Here is an 18,672-nt window from a genome sequence, read left to right as displayed (position 1 = left end):
CAGTGATGGTGGACATCTGGAGAAATATTCTGCACATCTGTTGAGGTTAAGATACTGTGATACTCAGTAAAGATGGCAGGGAAGTACCACTTTTGTTTTTATTTATTTTTTAAACATGATTAGCACAAACCCTTCAGTTTTGAAGAGTTGTCATTTGCAAGACTTTCGTGACCTCTCAGATTTGAAAAAGGATGCATTTTAACCTGATGCACCAGGTGGTTTGTTACATAGAACCATCTGGGAAGCCGTCCTTGGAAAAAAGATCAGAAAGATATACCACATATATCACATTATACTTTGTCCCATTTAACTGGTACTGGTAATTTCTACAAATGTGTGCATAGGCCTATCTAGCATCAGTAGGCAAGATACAAGATTTTGATGCTGGAAGCTAGAGTAGTGTGAAGGGATTGAGTGGGCTTTTGTTGCAACAGTCCAAATAGTGAACAAAATAGGTTAAACACTCTCTTATAACCTGTTGGCAAGCAAGTCTTCACATTTTTCAAGTAGATACAGAAAATAAGGCTTGTTGGTTGTAGTGGAGGGTAATCTCAGATGGTAGCGGTTAGGTCCCTCTACGCTGATGACACAGTCTTATAACACTGTAAACCTCAACTGCAGCTTAATGCTAATACTATCCAGAGACTAAACAAATTGGACAATTGATAATATTAGTCAAATGGATTTTCAATCCTCCATGGATACTCTCATTTGATGAGTCCATGAGTACCTTCATGCAAATACAATGGTTGATGAATCTTCATTTTGGTCCTTTTCCAGACATTGTTCTCCATGCACATAACAAATCAGGCAAGAAGAGCGTTTATTGCCAAAGAGGTGGATGTTCCTGACTGTCCACATCAGTTCTCTTGTGTAAACGTAAGCGAAATTTCCCAGCTTGGGATGAATAAAGTATTTCTATTCTATTCTAAACACCTTCAGATTAAGGCTGACAGTCACCCCTCGGCTTGGTTGATTCCAGATATTGCGGGTCTGAAAGCGTGAAAGCAAAAAAAAAAAAAAAAACTGTCCTGATACATCGACTACACTGTATGTCAAGCAACACATCCTTGACCCTAGGCTCTGTTTGTTACTCTCTGAGTCACGTCTGGACTAAGGACATCCATATTTTAACAGCAAAGCTAGTATCAAATTGCAGCTAGATATGAGTATATATATAATATATATGATATATATTTCATTATTTTTACACAATATTATACAAAGGTTGGCCAGGCTTTTCTCTTCCAATTGTACTTGGAGCATTTCTTTTTTTCTTTTAAAAGTACACAAGCTGAAGGCTACAAGTCTCTTCATGCATTATACATGTACAAAGAATATATTCACCTGTCTCTTCTCTTACAAGTGGATTGCTAATGTGAAGGAAATCATATTCATCATGACTAAACATTAGCATTAATAATAATAATGCATACTCAATTTATGAACCGCAGACCTATGTTGGCTAACTGCAGACAGCACGTAATGAAATGATGACATGTACACTACGCTTGGATCCTAATTAATACTATGCATTCATTAGCTGTACACAAAATGTCCTTACTATACAAGAAAATGCCCTCAAGGGCCTCACAAGTTCAAAAATCTTTTACAGACACACACACACACACACCAAATGTTCTGATTTGTTTTGTACATGCATAAGAAGTTACTGCTTGACTTGAGGTTGATCAAATGACAGCAAGTGAATGACATGAATACCAAAACAGAAATGGATCATATTACCGGTAGGTCATGCAACAGAAGTGATTTGATGGGAAATTATTAAAGAGACTAATGATGCAAAGAGAATTGATGATGCAAGAGTGTACATTTGCATATCCTGTACATTGTAATGATCTGAATAGATTAACACTGACAAGCTGTCTACATAAGCGTTGTGTAACGACTCCTGTAATTGTTCATTACAAGCTTCACTGTGCGGCTTCTAACATAGTTTTAGGATGTGCACACAAAGAAAAAAAAACTGTAGAAAATCCCTCAGCTGTGCGGCATATGGTACGTAGAAAACATCACTATCCATCAATATACCACAACTTGGTGGTTGTTGCAATGTTCTGTGACAATTTCATTGGTAGAAAACATGCATTGTCCTACATGAGCTGCAATCACAGACAGTGGGATGCCACAATGCTATTTCCTCAGAACCTGCATGTTAACTCTTAGCTGTGATTGATCTTCCAAGTCTCAAACTTTTGTTTTGTTTTGAAATTTGAAAGCCATCATCTTCCTTGCAGGAATAGTAAAAACACTAAGCCAAATTCATAGTTTGATATTTAACCTGGCTTACAGTGTACTTCCCCATTCCATTTCTTATTATGGGCATGAATGACATGGTTAAGAGTGTGCCAGAGCATGCTGTTACCCTGTTCTAATGATAATTACCTTGCGCCTACTAGAAAGCACTCAAAGAGCACCTTCTTCCTCTGAGGCTGTTACTTGAATGATACAAAATGTCAAGACTTTAATCTGCATCTGGATAGATGAGAGATGAGATACAATCATGGGAGACATACAGATCTTCTTTCAAGTAATTTATAACATATCTGGCTTCAATATCTGGCCCAAATCCCCTCCCCCCAGTGTCTGATGGGCAGTGCGACGGCTTATAAATAAATGTATTGAATGTAAATGTAATCAGTCTTAGATACGCCTGTTATGCACAATTTCATCTAGGCTTCTGAGCCAATTCATATCCGTACCTTATACTCTGTAATATACATGACCGTCATCAATGACACAGGTAGTTTTATGCTTCAATGCCCTGCTTACCCTCATGCAGTACTGTAGCAGTAACCTTATGAGCTCACTCGCCCACTGTGCTGTTCTATAATTAATACTTTGAACCCTGCCTCACTTCATTTTATCCTCTGTCAATCCTGCACCTGTATGCATAAAGAATCATGTATGCTACATGTATGCTAATAAGCTTTCCCCTGAAGCATGTGTCCTTCTGATTCTTTCATCTCTTCTTTTCCTCCCTCCTCTTTGGTGCTTTCTACCCAGAGTCTTGCCACAGAGGTTGATCTAAAACCATTTTGACTGCTGTTATTGATTCATCATGCGATCATCACGAAGACAATCAAAGGCCATATTGCACTAACGTCAGCCATCCTCACCACACAGAAGACAGTAGTGGTTATTGTGGCAGTAGCTGTAATTTAAAACTGACTGAAAATGAAAGCCCCTTTCACACAGAAACATTTAGCCGTACTAAAGACTTCCTCTTTAAACGAGCCTTTGCTCATTTCAGAACTTCAAAAAACACACTGCCACAGTCAGAGGTGTGCCTCGTGAAGCATTCCACTGGGCCCACTCACCCATTCACACAGCGGTCGATCTGATTCTGGTACTTACTACTTGTAATACTGGTTTAAAAAATTTCTGTTGTTCAATATATTATACATGTTATGTAATATGCATGTCATTTCTGTCTACATGGCCATGCGTTTATAATTCACTGCCAGTGTGTTTGTGCACAGCGGGTGACACGTGTGCGCACATACAGGTGGCACACTCCCACCAGTGGGTAGAGTGCATGTTGTTTTGCTCACTGTTGCTCATGACATACTAGTCAGATAGACTGAACTTCTTCGATTACGCTAAGCTAATGGTAGTTAAGGCAGTAACAACAGTTACCCCCTCCAAAATAAAAAAAATATAAAAAAACTAAAGAATTAACCTATTTTTCAATATTGAATGTGTAGACTAGAAACAATATAATAAACGGAAAATCAATATAAATAAAGGAAAATTTAAAGGACGCAAAGCAAAAAGGTTTAATTAATAAGGAAATGGCTGAATGCAAGCAAAAACAGAGCAGCAGAAGGCAGAAATAAGAGCAGACATCAAGTCTATGTGACCATATGGAAATACATGCTATAAATAAATCCTTTGAGTCCTGAGCAATAATTCTATACTTCCATCACCTCCGATAACAACGCTGCAAACTTGCAGAGCATCCATCGCACTCACACACAGCCATCAGCCATTTTTTCCATAAATGAAAATCCCATTGGAGCATTTAGAGGGCCTGTTGTTGACCCTCAGGGGGAACATCACTATGACATTACATCACTGACACTACATTTGGGGATTTTGTGTGCCCCTCCTGACAGAAACTGAAAGCAGGGATGACTCAGACGTATCTTAGACGATACAGTAGGCTGTATAACCGCATCCACAATGTTCAGCCAGTGGCTCATTGACGCCTCCGCATGACAGCGTCTTTAATTAGCGCACATCGACGCAGCACGGATCTCTGCGCAGACAGAACAGTAATAAAAACACACTGGACATGTGTACAATTGGGCTGCCATGGGAGACCTCACACAGCAGAATGAGGAGGGATGTTTACTCACAGCAGATTGATTAACCAATCATTAAATGCCATGTTATGTGGAGGTTTTGATGCATTAGATGTGTCGGAAATATCCAGAAATATATTAGAATTTCAAAGATATAGTATGTCACAGAGAATTCTTTACTATAAATAAAATGCTGCAACCACAGGCAGGCGCTGATATTAAATCTGTTCCCCCCTCAGAGCAGATTTGATCTAATGTGGTAAAGCTACACACATCTGTTTACCTAGCTCCTTCTTCTTAGTAGAGCATGACCAATCAGAGCCGGAGGGTTTTACAGATTTCATATCTTACAGAAGTTATATCTTGGAGATTTTTAACAACACCGGTACGGCTCAGCAACACCAAAGTCAAGATCAGTGCAAACACAAGTTGTATGTGTTTTTTTAACAAAACAAAACATGTAGACAGCATTCCAGCTATAGTAAGGTAGACATTGCTTTATGGTAAGCTAATGTCAATTTATCAACTTTACTTTTTGCGTGGTTATCTAGAAGAATCCAGCGTCAAAACCTTCCATCCTGTAGAAAATTCACATTTCTTTCACACAATTTATCTTGTGCCTTGGCTTCCTCTCTCCATCTAAACCCAGACGGTGAACAATATTTTAGTGCACAACTGAATGAACCCATTTTCTGAATGATTTGCTGCTCTGCGGTGGAGAGACAGGCGGCTTTAGTGAGAGAAGTCAGTCTGTTGTGTTGCCGCGGAGCAGACTGACATGGACGCTGTGTGTGAAAAATAAACGGTGCTTTTTCCACCAACCTTGTGATTGATGAGAATGACACCTGTAACCACGGAGAATGTGCTCAGAAAAAAAGATTATGCCAGCTTGAGGCTCAAAATGCTTAGAAAGCAGGATGAAGTGAAGCAAGGCTGATATCTCAGTCTGTAAATATTATCGGTTGGTATCACAGGTACATTGTTATTGGATGTTAGCCAAACTGTGCTAATCAGAAAACATTTTTTATAGGACATAATGTAGAAAAAGATCTCTTCATATGCTTGATGGCCAAGCATCCCCTGTCGCATCCATGCATACATAGACAGTAAAATGAGGCTGCATCGTGATGAAGATGAAAAGCGACATCTGTTGGTTAAATATGTTACTTCACCATCTGTCACCTGTTGCTATGCCAACATTATTATTATTTTTTCGAGAAGACACTAATTATCCAGCATCTGGGTAGCATACAACGACCTGTCTTCGTTGAAGAACGTTGAAGGGCATTTGGAGATAAGACCATTTTTCTTCTAAACTAAACATTTGAATAGAGTGTCCTGTCAACTGCTTGCCCACATATTCTGTGTTAACCGTTTCTGCTTCAGCTTCCCGACCGTAGTCAGAGAGCACAAAGGAGCCCTGTACAGCTCTGGTGACGAGCGATGATGCTCATGATTAATCTAAATATTTTACCCCAACTTTTTGTCAGTATTGGGGGCCTATATGTGCAGCAGGGACAACATTTATTTAAGTGTTCGAAATAAATGTCAATGTATGTTCATGTGTCGGTCAGGAGGACAGTCTCAAATAACCACACCTTTTGACTTTTTGAAGTCTAAATATGATCACCAGTAGTATCACTATAGCACAGTCACATGACTATGACATCATCACCCCCAAATTAATTTTACTTTCCTCTTCTATAGTACGAACTCCTCCAGCTACTTGTTAGCAATCCTTTTTAAGACAGGTAGAGTATATATATATTTTCTGAACCTATTTCAAGTATCTAACCAATAAACCCATTCAACAATCCCCTTGACTTCAGTATGAGGGAACAGGCAGTGCTAACACATTTCCTGGTTTTATGACTCATTCTTATGGGACTGGGACTCTGCAGCCTCCAAAATATATCTTTCACACATTTATTTATTTCCAGACCAAGACAAAAACCTAAAAGTCTGAGGCCAAAATTAACACTGCTTTTATTTGTCTTGGCTTTCCCTAATACTAAATAGGCTTTATTTATTTATTTATTTATTTATTAAGGCTGATTTATGCTGTAGCTTCTGTTGCACTGTGTGACACAGCGTGCTGCAGTTGCTGCTCTTTGTGAAAAACTAGATGAATAGCTGTGGAGCAAACCTAGAGAACACTGCAGTTTCTTTTATTGTGTTAATGCTTCAACACAATTTGTGTCAGATAAAAATGCAACTGCACACAATAAATAACAATTAAAGAGCAGGTTCTGTGTGCTCTTGTGTCCCCTGGGCTCTCTTGCTCCCCAACACAGTTTAGTGTGCAGAAGTTAAGACACAACAGTAATTTCAACTAAACATGCCCATGCAAATGCACAAGAAGTTACTATATAACATCCCAAAATACATCCTTTGTTCAATTACTTTACCTAAGGTCAGATTCATATGGAAACCTTTCTAAAAATCACATAAAAGAGAGACTGTCCCCTCTACCCCATGCCCCGCCTGAGGACAGAGTGGGCGCTGGCAGGCCCAGCAGAGTCAGCTGTCGTCTTCATTGGCTGCGCGACAAGTTGATATTTCATTTAAATGCACGGTGCTCTGAGCACTGATGCAAAGGCTATTACCCAGAGTGCCCAAGTGGGTTGGCCAACAGTGCTAAGGCCGTGCGCTGGGGCACTTCAAAGAAATGAAAAGTGTGCAAGAAAACAAAATATATCTACCATTTCTTATTAAATGGTTCGCTGTACCACAGGTTATACACATTAAGAGGAATGCTCTGCCATGGCGGCTTTTAAAGGTTATTGAGTGGAAGGAAAAAAACGTGTGTTTTTTAGATTTTAAAATTTATTGTGTCTATAAATATGATGTAGTATCACCTCTGCTTAAAAACGCACATAAGATGTAGTTACAGAGAAGCTTGAGATTATTGAGAAATATCTAGATTATGGATTAGATTACAGGAAGCTTCATTTACAGACCAATGCATCACTATTATGTTTCATGATACAGGCTCAGATACAGACTTGTTATTCCATGCGACCCCCACGCATCCCGCCACTCCTTTCCCTTACCCGACACGGGAGCCAAGGGTTTTAAAGCTGTGCGATACAGCTTAGGCAAGCAAAATTCTAGGGTGCTCCAGCATATGTGATATATTACATTATTGAGTGTGTTCACTCAGATTTAAGGCACATAAAATTAAAAATACTTTCAGGCCACAGAAGTACGTGACATATGGAGCCCCATCATGCAACAGTGATTAACTGGACACCCCATGCGTTACAATATTGAAACGAAGCACCTTTTTTTTACACACTTTTAAAACCCATTATTTTACAGCCATTAATTAGAAAATTGGAGTCAGCTGTAATTTCAACTCACAGCAAAAAGCATGATTTATGATAAAAGCTTATTTTATGGAAGCTGCACATACATGCACAGACAGGATGAGCTGCCAATCCCTAAAAACACACTGTGGTGTACAGAAATAGACCTATATATTTATATAGATATGTGAAAATATGCATAACTGGTTGATATCACAGCTGTAATGGCAAAATGCAGCTTAAATGGGAAAGGCGTCCATTAAAAATTGAAATGAAACGAGCAGCCAATTTCGTCAGCTGTCCGGATTTGTGGGGGATAAAGTAACTGAGGTCTAGTGAGCTCATGACCTACTGAAGCATGACAGCAGAAGAAGAGGGGACAGAAAAGGAGATTTCTGCAGCTGCATGCAAGACTTTAGGCAAATTGAAGATGACAAGTATGGCGTCAGGCAATTCACTACTCGGATGGCTTCTTCTTAAAAGTCAATGGATTGAGTGTGAAATGATCGACGCTTATCAGGTTATTATTTTGGATACGGCAACACCACACAAACACAAACACCACCACTATGTTATTGCAAATATAGATTATATAAATATAAGGTTAATTTCTAGGGATGTCCCGATCAGGTTTTTTTTTGCCCTTGAGTCTGAGTCATTCGATTTTGAGTATCTGCCGATACCAAGTCCCGATCCGATACTTTTAGGGTTCTCTACAAAGGCGAAAGTCAGGTTACTTATTGCGATCATCTTGGCTGTCCTGTGCCTTCACGGGGCATTTTCTTTCCTCATCAAGCTTATTACCTGTTACTACTCGCATTTCTTTTTGCATAAGCAAAACTCTGTGTGTCCCGAGAGGAACGCTCGCCACCACATCAACTGTCCATTTCCACGGGCACAATACTTCAAACTGCCAGAAACTCATTGCCACAGAATATAAATACTTCGTCCATCCCTAACCTGGGAAATTTCACAAAGAAAACAGCTCATCTGTGTCTTGAACCCAGGACCTCTCGCACCCAAAGCGACAATCATACCTCTAGACAACGCGCCAGAGAGTCCATGATAGCCCTAATACCCAAAATAATGTATGCGTTTTAACCTAAATCTTTATTTTTATCTAAACATAACCTGTTTTGTTTTTAACATCAAACCTTATCCAGTAGGTTTTAAGGCCAGACCTCATCACCAAGTGAAAACTAAACTGTGTGTGGAAATGAAACAGAAGTGATGCTTGTTGATCAGATCAAATCAGACATTGTTGCCGACCAAGAGGTGGAGTCTTAAGGCGGTTTTGACCAGGCTGTAAACATGTTTAATTTTGCTGTAAAGTTGGACATTTTAACATGGAGGTCTCAGGGGATTTAGTCCCTTTTGGAGTCACCCCCAGAGGCTGAGAAAGGAACTGCAGTAATTAGGCTTCATGTTTTAGCAGTGGAGGTTGTCGCTTAGTTAATTCAGCAATCTGTAGGGATTCTGATTCTGAACTATCAAAATATATGTAACAACGTACAGATACAGGTGCTCAAAAATCATAGGTGGATCCTTCTTGGCTTTCTACAGCTTCATTTCTACAGTAAGAATTATTTTCTATTTCTTAGTAAAATACAGTCATGCAATGTAAATCTGCACTTTGGTTTGTTTTTACACTCTTCCCTCATTTGTACCTGCCAGTTACATTGATTATTAGGTCCTCTGTTAGGTGTTTATAGGAGCCACTGTTTGTTGTCTGCTGGCAATTACTGTACTAATGACACACCTTAACCTGCGCTACAAGCCCAAACAAGTCAATTATGACCAAATGAGGTAATTAAAGTCATAAAATATAAAGTAACAAGGCATTAAGGTTCCATAAAGGCTTCTTTTGCAATGTATGTTTGCTGCTAATTCTTTTGCTTACAGCTATATAACGTATTAGCTGAAAAGACCTAATGCCATGATTAAGAGTATAGATTTGCTAAGTGTAAGCATCACGGTTCCAGATCAATGAAGGTAACTACAAAAGCAGGTGAACTGCAGGTGTACTGTGGTCAGGTTATATAAAAACTGTCTTTTTTAGGCTTTTTTTTGTTTAAATCTGTTGAATATTTGCTTTTTTGGCTACAGTGAAGCCAGCAGCCTGTGGGTCTCGGTGATTGCTGCGGGGGGGAGAGAAAGCAGGAAGCAAAAGAACCCGAAACTCCACCGAATATAAAGAAATCTGCAAAACCTGCAGGTAGACTGACAGGGAAAGAATGTGAAAGAAGAATGTGACAGAGTTAACATTTCTGAACGTTTGCAAGACAAAGACAGGCAGGTGGAGACAGGGGAGCGTGCAGCCTGTGCTGAGTGTCAGACGGAGCACCAAAAATCTCTCAACTGGAAAGAGTTTAACTAATGGGAGCAGGATTAGGAGCAATTTCCGTTAGATTTTTAAATGAACCTGTCAAAGCCCAGCTTATGGCATGTAAAACATATTCCAGCCTGTACAAAAGAGCATGTTGCCAAGCAATACAAAGCAGCTAGAATTCTGACCCCCCAAGGAGCCTTCTTATATGTTCAAACTAAAACTAATTTAAATTAAAAGCTACATAAGTACATTTTTATAGTTCAAATATGATGAGTCATCCTTTCACAGAGGTCTCCTCGAATAAGGGTGATACTTATATTTAACTGAATATTTTAACTGTAATTCTATTCATTTGTTCCTCTATGTAATAAGTTGAACAACTGACGATGATCAAGTGTGACAATTTCAGTTTATGAACTCTCCTAGAGCTTAAAGCAACATATTCAAGGACCACGCTGTAAGATGTACTGCCACCTCGTGGTGATGTAGCACATGGCAGGCATTTCCACCTGTAGAGGCCAACAACAAAAACACAGTAGTGTTTTCTGACTTGTAGTACACTGCTCAGTGATTAATCCATCCATCCATCCATCTTCTTCCTCTTATCCAGGATTGGATTCCCTATGCAGGGAAACCCAGACCCTACTCCATGGGATGTTGAGGCTTTTCCAGGCTAGGTGAGAGATGGAATCCATCATGCTGGGTCTGCCCCTGGGGCCTCCTCCAGGTTGGACATGCTCTAAACACCTCACTAGGGAGGTGCCCAGAGGGCATCCTAACCAGACGCCTGGACCAGTAAAACTGACTCCTCTACAGATGGAGGAGCAGTGACTTTACACTAAACTCCTCCCGGATGACCGAGTTTCTTACCCCATCTCTGAAGGGAGAAGACAGGCAGAAAAACTCAATTTAGCCACCCGCATTCATGATCTTATTCTTTCAGTCAAGTAGAGCAGGGTGAGGGTAGCAATGGAGTTAAAACTGTAAATTGAGAGCCTTGCCTTTTTTCCTGAATGATTAGTAATTTGTACAAAATGCAGTGTTAGGGAATATGGTACCCGAGTAGCCTGATATATTAGCTTTCTAACTAATATCACCATATTAACTCACCAGTTGATATGACCATGTTAGCTTGTCAGCTAATTTGGCAAGTTAGTGTACAAAGCAGATATATATTAGCCACAGGTGAGACAAAGCAGTTAGCTGGCTAGCTGTAACCTAGCTCTGGCCCTTGTTGCTTTATAATGTTTAATATTCCGGTGTCATTATTAATGAGGATTCTCTAACAGAAGTCAGAAACACAGTGTTGTCTTGTGAAAGTCTCAGCCTTGCACAGCTCATTTGTAGAAAACCACCAACTCCAGTTATCAAGAGTGCATAATATAATTTGCATTTGAGGGAGACCTTTAAAAGGGCTAGTTTTGAATGTCAACACTTTGACAACAGCCGGGTTTGTCTGGCAAATGAAAGCTGCCCGCTGTGGAAAATAAAGCAGCCTTAATGAGGACCGTTGGATGAATGTCCACTTGGAAATCTGACTTTTTGAGGAACTTCAGCCAGCTCAATATGGTCTGTTGCCTACAGTTTGCTCTCAGCCATACTGCTGGCCTAATATCACTTGACTTTGAGCCTCATGAATATCCATAAAATCTCATCTGTTTATGCATGTGATATAAGCACTGTCTGAAAATAATAGCTGAAAATCTGCACTTGAGATGTCAGGACACTTTTTTTCATGTTCCTATTAAAACTGTAATTATCTGTTAGCTGCAATGTTTTGATCTGACATGATGTCGATGTGAAAAAGATCCATGAAAGATACCGCGGGAAGATACATAATTAAAGTTTTGACACAGAGAGCAGATTTTTTTTTCCATTGACTGCTATTTTTTTGCAGCTGATGCTCTTCTTATGGATCATAGGTGTCTTTTTCTATAAAGATTTACATGTGCTCCCTTAACCTAAAAATCATTACATCATTGTAACTATTTAATCATTTGAATTTTAAATCAACTTTTGAATTTATATGTCCACCTCCTCCTACACCATTGACTACTGTACCCAATAAATCAGCCGTATCCTGCACAATTTCTCAACCTTTATGCTCAAAGCTCTTAACATCCAGACTCCGGCTGTCACGAAAGTGACAGCTGAACCTCTTCGCGGGCTCATAATATCACACATATCAGGAACTTTACTGACGCTGCCTTTCGTATGGGCCCACACACACACTCACACACACTCAGAGCAGTTATTGGCTTAGAAATCTGTGCAGAGAGGCGGAGAGGTCTGCTGATCAATATGAGTGCTGATGTCAAAAGATCAGCACAAGCTGAGCTGTTTAAACAGGCCACTGCGATGCAAGCCTGCTGAAAGAGTTGACATCAACGATGATGCATGCAAGTGTGGCATGCTGGTAATCAGTAAAGGTCAGAAGCTCCGTCAATCTTTTTTCATCCTAAACTCCAAAGACAACATTCATTTTTCATCAGAATTTAGTGCTATGAATGCATGGTTGACTCTTAACTGCACATTTTACCTCAAGAAATCAGCTATAGTTTATCATTTGTCTGAACTTTAGACTCCACTTTTGAATATTTTTACTTCCACTGGCCACATTATTGTAATTAATGGGAAAATATATAACTATATAATTATATAATATATAATTTCTCTTGAAACTTCTTTTCCACAAGAGAACCTTAATACAAATATGTAAATATTCCTGTTTTAGTTTTGAACTTTATTCATATATTATTAAGATTTCTTTTTAATTTCCTTTTTTTTATCTATTTTTTTCCTCATGTCCCTACAGGGGATACATACTTTATACAAAGTCGCTGTGTTCATCAGAAAATATGACAGCACTGGCCATTTGTTTAAAAGCCCTGAAAACCTAATTTCTAAATCAGCCTCTTACTATGAGCGATGGGCTCCTGCAAAGCATTAACATTTTACCCCGAGAACTCTTAAGGCATTTCTGTGTGTTTTTTTTATCTTAGATGTCCGACTAGTGTGAAGTAAGAAAAAAGTGATGTGACTTACGTTCATGAACAAATACAGAGATATATGTAATATATATAATATATGTAATAAGTAATATATGTCAACAGTTAATGAGGCTGGTGGGGGTGGTGGTGTTTTCTTGCCAGGCGAGAGGTTTATGTTTAACTAGTTGCTTTTCTGTTCAGATGAACTGCCACATTCATAAAGTGCATCACGGTTGCAGATGGCCATGGTGGGTGACGCATGGCTCTCACAGTACAGACTGTAGACTCACTTCAGTTAAGTTCAGTGCTTTTATAGTTAAATTCTAATAAACAATTACCACATTCTGAGTCCTAGAAAATGGCATTAAAATAATTTTACAGACTTTTGATGTGTGCCAGAAGCGGTCCGACCAGACTTTGATTGTTTGCAGCTGCAGGTTGGTTGATGTTAGCCTGTAGTCATGACAACAATAACAGACAACAGCCAAATAGCAGGAGGTACTGAAACACAGTACAGTTTCTGGTATACGTTTTTGAAGTCCCTGTTGGAGGCTTTGACTGTCACCATGTTAGTTGCATCTGGGTCTACCTCACACTTAATCCGGTTACAGGCAAAGATGCAGAGCATGAGCAGGAGCATCGACAGCGGTCACTCAACAGTTGGTGCTTTGCGCTACAAGTCGTTTAATTCGGCTTCAACTTTGGAACTACATCTCTGTTCTACAAATTATTGCATTAAAAAGATTAAATATAAATAAAAAAATGTACAAAAACATTAGCACTGCTCTCACTTTTAGCCTGCATTCCATTCTTGCTAATTAACTCATTTTTGCAGACAAATATTCAACTGACCTTGGAGCATCTCTTAGAGGAAAAATAAAGATCTTTCTTGTATTTATTGCTTCTGCTTGATGGATGTAAAAAAAAAAAAAAAAAAAAAATCTTGGTCTTTGCAGGAGTGCATATTTAGATGAGATGCAGCAATCACATGAGAGTTTTGATTTAGACTCAAACAACTAATGAGGGGGGTTGCCTTCAAAATTTATTTCAAATAATTAATGATTACAAGTGGATCAGCACAATAATGAGATGTTAGTTTAAAAAAAGAAGTCAGGAAAAATCAAACGTCAGTAGCAGGATTTGGATGTCGGGGGTGCATATTGAAGCCCAGTGTAAACCTTGTTTGATGATGAGCAATCATCCCTGCTGGATTCAGAGGGAATCAACCTTTCAAAGCTGAGTTTGAAGAAAGGGAGTTATCTGTCTACAGGCTTGATGAGCATGCATTGAGGAAGGGGCATCATCCGTAATAGATAAATCGATAAAGCAATTGTTGACAACTGTGTTGTCTGTGAAAATAGACTATGTTGCCTGTCCAGACTGTACCAAGGAAACACACTGCAGGGTGCAGACAGGGTGCAGGCGGGGAGCAGGTATGATTGGCCCACACCAACATGTGGTGCTTGGTCTAACAGCATGTGTTTTCAGTATCGGTTGATCATGTTTGCTAAAATTGAGATTATCATGAGGTTGATATCACCCCTGCTTCTATGTAGGACTTGGAGTACTAGGATTGTGTGTGAATTTTGATGGAGTGTAATACAGTGAACATGTATTCTGCATTCCGTAGAGCTGAACAACACCTCCCTGTCGTGTTTTGCAGAACCACAACACTGTATTCTGACTTCTTTCCAGTATAGTGACAGCAAAATGTAATCATTTTTGGATGGTGTTGCTGCTTTCTTGCAGTTTGACTATCATTTGGTGACCCCCCCTCCTCGTCCATTTCATAGTCAAGATTGCAACCTTAGCAAATGTACATTGTACCACCTGAACTTTTTATCAACCATTATGACAACAGCATCTACATTCTCATGGCACACTGCATGTTGCTTGCATGTCTACAAAATAGCAAGATGTCAGATGAATTGCTGCTTATCTATTCATTAATGTATAAAGTAAAAGAGGAATTCTCCAAAGTTTTCAGCAGCCTAAAACAAATTGTGTTTACTGATAAGTGACCTCTCGTGGCTGTATGAGTAATGACTGTTGTCAGTGAGCAGTAGTAGCTATTAAGCAGGGTTACAATGATGTTAGTAATGTCTGAGATCTTTTCCTAATCTTCAACAAATAATTGTATTTGTAGAATTCTAGCCACTGTCACCATCATTTTGTCTATTATTCAGACTAAAATACTAAAAATCCAGCACAATCACATGTATTGAACCGTGGCAATCAAATGACATAAAACTCACAAAGCATTATTATCATGTGCCATTTGTTGCAGCGCCTTTGTCTTGCTTGCTCAGCTCCCACTGCCTCAGTGCCAGACTTTGTTCTCAGTTTTGTGTTGTCTGCCCATATTTCACTGCATGACTTCAGCATGCAGGACACATTGTTTGGGGCGAAACCATTCACAGCTAAGGCCATTGCAGAATTTCATAGAGAAATACAACAACAACAACAACAACAACAACTTGGACAACTCTCTGCACGACTAATCATCGACCTGTAGGAATCTGATGTGTTTAAATAGAGTGAGTGGGCAGCTGTGGAATAAATATTTCTAAACCTTTAAGAAAAATGAGGCTTTGAATGAGGCTCGGGATGACGAAACACTGACAGAATACTCCTCATTGATGCCTTTATCTACTTTAAACGAAGTTGCAGTTACTTCAACGATTAAAGGTTAGTTAGCTCTTTTTTTCTGTATTTGACTGGAATAATAAGCTCTCTGTCCTGTCTGTAAATATCTGGTCTATTTAAAACTTGGCAATATTAATGCAGAAATAATAGTCGTTTTGCTCTACAGGATCTATCTTGTGCTTATCTGTAAGTTGGGAGACTTGGAGCTGAAACACTGTGTCCACAGGTAACTCCAGAAAAGTGCTCCTCGGACTAATTAGTGTCTCTGTCTGCTGATGGATTATGGAATAAGTGGAAGCTATTGGAGCCTAATTGCCCTGTTGCTCCTGCCTAAGCAGTTTTACTACATCAGATGAGCAGACTGTTCATGGTGACTTGACTAGTAGGAAGTGAAGACTAGAAGTCTCACATCATCATCACTGCTGTGCTGTTGGTCAAAAACCTTTGATAGGTTTGAAAGCGAAATAGCAAAAAGCAAATATGTCGAGAATAGGTTTTCTATTATCTGATAACACATATCAGCAATTTGCATTGTTGAATTCAGAGACACAACTTTCAGCCCTGCATGTGAGGGCAAGTCGAGGATGATGGAGTTAGAAGCCCGGATATCTGAAGAAACCACTTATTTTTGCTCATAGTAATTGTTGATGACATAATTAAAACTGGAATAGCATGTGCTCATTAGCTGCACTAAGCTGCTCATTACTTGGGAAAATGCCACCATTCTTGCACAGATGTGTGGGCTGCATGCATCCCTCCAGCCTGCCTGCCTGCCTCAGCTTTTCATTTAGGAATTAAGGAAATAAATAAACAGCAGCAGCACAAATCTAAGACAAAATGAAACACGTGTCTAGCAGTTTCATAGGAAACAATTGCAAGGTCTTTCTCCGCACCGACTGTGAGCGCTGACGCCTGTAGGTGCTGCATGAATAACAGTCCTTTCAATGAGATATTCAGGAAAACAAAAAAAAAAGTTCTACTCAAAGACAAGGATGACAAGCATTGTGAGGATTATTCTACTATAAAGCAGCAGCTCCAGAAAGTAGCAGTATCATTTCATGGTATATTCAGAACACCCACAGTTCGCTTGAGCAAATAATAATAATAAGGAGAAACTGTCTGGAGCTGTGCATGCAAAAGCCACTGAAACACTGAAAAGAGGTGATGAGGAGGTTGGATTTTTTAGCTTTTGGAGCACCCACAGTCAGTAAAAAAAAAATGGAGGAGGTGATAGGCAGTGTGGGATGAGATTGTAGGTGCCCAGAGCTGTCAGGATAAGAGGATGGGGTGGGGAGGAAAGGAAAGGAAAGGGAAGGAAGGAAGGAGGGGGGTTACAGGATGGAGTCAAAGCATGTCAGAGCTTTGATGGGAGAAACAGAAGAGCACATTCCTACTATTTAAGGTCAAGGTGAATAAACTTGTCATTGCAGATTTAGTATCAAGGGCAGATGATGTGCTTTAGTTGTCAGAATTGTTTCCCACTGCCACATCGACAAAGGTGAGAGTATCTCCTCCTCCTTTAAAATTCAAGAACATGACACATGCCCTATTCCTTATTTTGTAAAATTCTTAAAAAGCCTCCTTTAATCACCCTGAGATTCTGAGAAAAGTCCTGGAGAAGCCAGCTTTGCTGCGCATGAATCAGCCGTGAAAGATTTTGGGTGAATTTGTCTGAACATCCAACCACTCACAGATGGCGGCAATCATTCTGAAACGAGACAGTTGTCCCTGTTTTTTTTCTTACCCATGTTGTCTCATCGGTCCGTTCCTCTCCGTCCTCCCGTAGCGCAATCCGCCGCACAGATCACGACTTGCTCCGTGTCGCCTCTTCTTGTGTTTTTTGTTTGTATGGCACCTGGAGAGCCGCGGAGACTCTTCGCGCCTCTCACACCACGGGTGACTCACCTGCTTTCATTCTAAAAAGAAGAAAAAATGATCAAACAGCTTTTGAACTTTGCGCCCATGCTCCTTGACGCAGCGCAACTTTCCAAAAAGAAAAAAAAAGCAAGCTCCAAGTGTGAAGTCAAAACGCCTGGGTCTCTCACCCTCACAGAACCATAGTCTCGAAACAGGTGCCCCTTAAAATAAAATCATTAAAAAAAATGTATCAGTCAAAAGTTACAAATGAATGTTCGGTGGCGTCCTCCGCGCAAACATCCAGCGGAGCCAAGCGGAGGCGCAAACAAGAAAAACATGCATGGATCGGAGGAAAGACAGGGTGCTCCTGTGCGGTGCATCGGCAAAGCAGGTTCTGCGTGTGCGCGCCGGACTGCGCGGGGGTAGGTGCGCGCGAATGTTGGATACAGAAAAGGAGAGAGAGAAGGGGAGAGAGAGAGAGAGAGAGAGAGAGAGAGAGAGATTCGATGCAGCTTTTAACAGCTGCAGGAGGATCAGGTCAAACATAAGATCTCTTCTTGTTTTTCTTACTGATCCTCCATCTTCAACAAGAAACCTCCGTCCGTCACCATGCGCATCCCTTATAGGGGGCTATAAGTCCATTATGCAGGTGTACAGTGGAGGATGTGCTGAGGGCTCTATGTGGTCATCATTATAGCGTGAGTGGGTTGCCTGAACCCACCTCGTGTTGCATAATTATTGCAGATGGGAAGGCTCAATGCAAGCACGCTTGTTAAAGCAGCCTTTCCTATATTTAAAGAGATATAGTTTGTGACACATAATGCTTGCTCTAATATTTAATTAAGCCCCATTTTTTGGCAATCACAATGCAATCATTTTACTTACTACTCCTCTCATATTACACTTCCAAATATTAGATTTAGTCTCACCTTCTTTACTTTTATTGTGATTAATTCCTGGGATGCTGTTCAGCCGTCCGATAACTCACTTTATCACAGACACAAGGGATTCAAAGAAACGATGATAAATTATTTAAAAAAAAAAAAAACTGTACCTGTGATGATATATAGCTCCAGCCTGACTTCAGGTTTTCAGCTTGTCACACTACTTAGTGACTCGTTGAAAGTTTCATGACATTGAAAGTAAGAGCACGGTGCAAATTTTGAGCTGACAAATGAGTTTTACTTAGATGTAAGTCATCGTTTTAAAATCAT

At 39.8% G+C, this 18,672-nt stretch overlaps 1 protein-coding gene across 1 annotated transcript in view; it reads right to left on the bottom strand.

Moving 5' to 3' along the window:
• Positions 1 to 18,075, bottom strand: part of lrrtm4l1 (leucine rich repeat transmembrane neuronal 4 like 1) — a 47,971-nt gene extending 29,896 nt beyond the window's left edge. The window contains exons 1-2 of the mRNA XM_028418492.1: positions 18,029 to 18,075; positions 17,507 to 17,517 (exon numbers count right to left, since the gene is read on the bottom strand). Of these exons, the coding sequence (XP_028274293.1) occupies positions 17,507 to 17,517; positions 18,029 to 18,075 (58 nt within the window). The remainder of the gene's footprint in view (positions 1 to 17,506; positions 17,518 to 18,028) is intronic.
• Positions 18,076 to 18,672: the final 597 nt, after the last annotated feature.

This window comes from Parambassis ranga, chromosome 12 (genome assembly GCF_900634625.1).
Source record: "Parambassis ranga chromosome 12, fParRan2.1, whole genome shotgun sequence".
NCBI lineage: Eukaryota > Metazoa > Chordata > Actinopteri > Ambassidae > Parambassis > Parambassis ranga.
Note: the sequence above shows the minus strand (reverse complement) of the source record. Positions and strands in the feature narration are given on the sequence as shown.